Source organism: Prenolepis imparis, unplaced genomic scaffold, assembly GCF_030444845.1.
Source record: "Prenolepis imparis isolate NDT839.2.m4 unplaced genomic scaffold, iyPreImpa1.0 SCAF_502, whole genome shotgun sequence".
In the NCBI taxonomy this organism is placed as follows: domain Eukaryota; kingdom Metazoa; phylum Arthropoda; class Insecta; order Hymenoptera; family Formicidae; genus Prenolepis; species Prenolepis imparis.
The window spans coordinates 3,847-7,710 of NW_028141660.1; the positions used below are offsets into that span (position 1 = coordinate 3,847).

At 31.9% G+C, this 3,864-nt stretch overlaps 1 protein-coding gene across 1 annotated transcript; it reads left to right on the top strand.

Moving 5' to 3' along the window:
- Window positions 1–1,728: 1,728 nt before the first annotated feature.
- LOC145948630 (protein FAM200C-like) lies at window positions 1,729–3,492 on the top strand. Its single transcript, XM_083058263.1, has one exon. The coding sequence runs from the start codon at window positions 1,729–1,731 to the stop codon at window positions 3,490–3,492; it is 1,764 nt and encodes a 587-aa protein (XP_082914389.1).
- The last annotated feature ends 372 nt before the right edge of the window (window positions 3,493–3,864 follow it).

Consider the following 3,864-nt stretch of genomic DNA (forward strand, 5'->3'; position numbering starts at 1 on the left):
GGTAAATTCTAAGAAAAAATTCTCTCTGTGTGGGACAAACGACATGTTATGCTATCGTTTCCACACTTACTAAAAGTATAGTAAAATGAATGAAACATATTTTATATTTTATTGTGATAGATATTATTACTTTTTATTGTGATAAATATTAATCAGAGAAATTCTCATAAAATTTTTTCCATGCCATATTGTCCCACAATTACCAAAGATTTTCAGGGTAAATTGTAAGATAAAATTCTGTCCGTGCACAAAAGAGAGAGAGAGAGAGAAAGAGAGAATGTCAAAAAATTTTTAAAAATTATTTTTATTAATTATTATTTAATCGTTTATACGTATTTTTTGTCCATTGTCATTTGTAAAGCGCTTCCGCCAACGCTTCGTCGCGCGCTTAGCAACGGTATAACATTACGCTGTCTCTTATCGTCCGGCGCGCCTAGCGACCACGCCACCACAGTGAGCCGTCTCTTCCCGCCGCGCGCTTGTATTTGTAAAATTTGTATAACAGTGTCACGTTTGGGAAAATTATATAAACTATAAAATGTGAAAATGACATAAATTGTTCTTGCGACTTATAGCGTAATTTATCGTTTTTTTTTTGGGCAAAGTTTCTATTTTTTTTTTCAAATTATTGTTATATTGTTACAATATTTAATAGAAGACTCTCATTTTTGTTACAATAATTTAATTATGTAAAAGCAAATATTTATTTCATTTCGATACCCGATGTCGAACAGTGAATTTTCGTCCTTGTGTTAGTTATTCAATTTGACATATATATATATTTATTGATCGCCTAAACCAGTGTTTCCCAAAGTGGGCGCTATCGCCCCCCTGTGGGCGCTGGAGGGATCTAGGGGGGCGTTGCTCGCTTTACGGGCAGTAGGGGGGCGTTGCTCGCTTTACGGGCACTAGGGGGGCGTTCAAATATTTTTTTAACAAACTTATCCACACTGTACAGACATACAGTTATCATCACAAGAATAATATATATCAATCGTTAATACATGTTGGCAACAACAGTTGTATAATATAAGATGTAAGACATGCTTTATTTTTCAAGGAAACGTAAAACAAAATGTAAGTTGTAACTTACATCGGTTGTAACTGATCGGTCCAAAAAACAAGACAATTGGTCTTAACAAGCGAGTGTTAGCATATATATAATTGTGCGCACTGTCGACTTACGCAGGTTCTTACAAGTCCAGTGCACAGCGGCAGAAATCTGTGCATGTTATATCAAGTTCATTGTACAATACTATAAATACGTGAGAAGTCTTGATCACTATTAGACTGTTTCTGAATTGTTTAACGAACAGTAGTTAACAGTTTGATGCAGTGCAAGTGCAATATCTAAAAATTTTAGTATTTTATTAGTATTAATTTTAGTAGCGTTCTATGTCTACGGATTATATACAAAGGCTATTATTATTGTTTTAAGAAGATTGCAGTTTTCACGTGAGTATTTTTTTATTACACCTGAAATGCTCGTTTTCTTAACTTTTGTACTAATAAATAATTGTATAAATATTTTAATTTAATGTAATTTAAAGTGAATAACACGCGAGCAATTTTATTTAAGTCATAAAACATAAGTTCTTCATAACAAATTGAAACGTTTGATTTTCAATTACTTCCCGAATGAATCCGAGACGATATTTTTTTAAAATATATAAATAAAACTTAATGAACTTTATAGCAGCAATTAAACTCCTTTTTAGAAATAAAACCATGGCTGAACCAAAGAAGAAATGTAGGCAATATAATATCGAATATTTGAAGTATGGCTTTATTCAATCACCCACAAACAAAATATTACCAATGTGTCTGATTTGCCAAAAAGTTTTTTCCAATGAATCTATGAAACCTTCAAGATTAGAAGATCATTTGAAAAAAGTTCATATTGATAAAAAAGATAAAGATTTATCTTATTTTCAAACACTCAAAGACCAATGTTTGAAACGATCGTTAACAGATATGTTTGCAGCCGCATCCAAACAAGATAATGACGGGTTACGCGCCTCTTACAACATTTCCTTACTTATCGCTAAATCGGGAAAACCACATACTATTGGTGAAGAATTGATCCTACCAGCTATTAGTGAGGTCCTGCATACTGTACTTCACAAATCAGCGTATGATATTATTAAGAAAATTCCTTTGAGCAATAATACAGTGCAACGACGAATTGATGAAATGGCCCAGGATGTGGAAGTCTCATTATGTGATTTTTTAAAAACAACTCAGTTCTCTTTACAACTCGATGAGTCTACTTTAACAGGGAATGAAGCTTTACTTTTATCATATGTTCGATTCATAAAAGAAGAAAAAATTTGCCAAGAATTATTATTTGCTAAAAAATTGATAACTGACACTAAAGGAGAATCGATATTTCATGTATTGGAAGAGTTTTTAAAAAAAAAGGAAATTCCTTTGAATAATATCATATCAGTTGCTACCGACGGTGCTCTAGCGATGGTAGGGCGTTATCGCGGGTTTATTTCATTTTTGAAAAAGTCGGTGCCAAATGTATTCGCTGTGCATTGTGTGATTCATCGACAACATTTAGTTGCAAAAAACCTTAGTGATCGCCTGCATCACTCATTACAATACGTAATTACAGCAGTTAACAAAATCAGAAGCCATGCACTCAATGATAGATTGTTTGGACAGCTTTGCATTGAAAACGACGAAGACTTCAATCGTTTGTTGTTCCACACAGAAGTACGTTGGCTGTCAAAGGGTGCCTGTTTAAATCGATTTTATAATCTTTTTAACTCAGTTATAGAGTTTTTTGAAAACAAAGATGATTCATTAAGAAAGAACTTAATGAAATTCAAAAGTGATATAGCTTATTTGACAGATTTGTATAACAAATTTAATGAAATAAATTTACAGTTGCAAGGAGATGAGCTGAATTTGATTAAAACGAAGGGTATTATTTCTGCGTTTGTGTCAAAACTACTCTTGTACAAACGTAATTTAGGACGTGGAGAATTTTATCAGTTTTCAAATCTTCTTTTGGTGGAAAAATGTGATGATGACGTTCTGATTTATTGTCAACATTTGGAAGCACTCCATAATGATTTTAACACTCGATTTAAAGATATTCTTACTATGAAGATTCCCGATTGGATTTTAGACCCATTCTCAACTGTTGAAGAATCAGAATTACAATTACAAGAAGAATTAATTGAAATATCGACAAACGAAGAATTGAAATTAAAATTCAAAAATGGGTATCAAGAGTTCTGGTTGCAAAAGCAGATACCCACACTTTATCCTGGACTATGGGCTGTAGTAAAAAAATTTTTAATTGCATTCCCGTCATCCTATTTAGTTGAACGTGGATTTAGTGCAGTCACAAGACTTTTGACTAAAAAGAGGAATCGACTGCAAATAGTAGACCGCGGAGATTTAAGAATGCTGCTGACAAATATAGAGCCAAATATAAATAAATTGGTAGCAGCACATCAGGCTCATCCTTTGCATTAATTATTTTTAATTTCAAGGATTTTATGAGTTTAATATTTACAGATTTATTTAATATTTAATATTTTATTACAAATAATAGTAAACAATTACTAATAACAAACATTACTAATAATAGTAAATAATTTTATAGTAAATAAGTTTATATGTTTATGTGCAATTTCTTTGTTATTTTATGTTAATAAATAGTTTTAAAATTTCAGTTGCAAATTGTTTTATTTCAGCTGCTTACACCTTTATTATTAGTTGAAATAGAGATAGAGATTTCTAGAGGGGGCCGCTGAAAAAAATTATTTTTGAAAAAGGGGCGGTGAGCCACAAAAGTTTGGGAAGCTCTGGCCTAAACAAAAGAAGAGTTTTCCGTGTATTTTACAA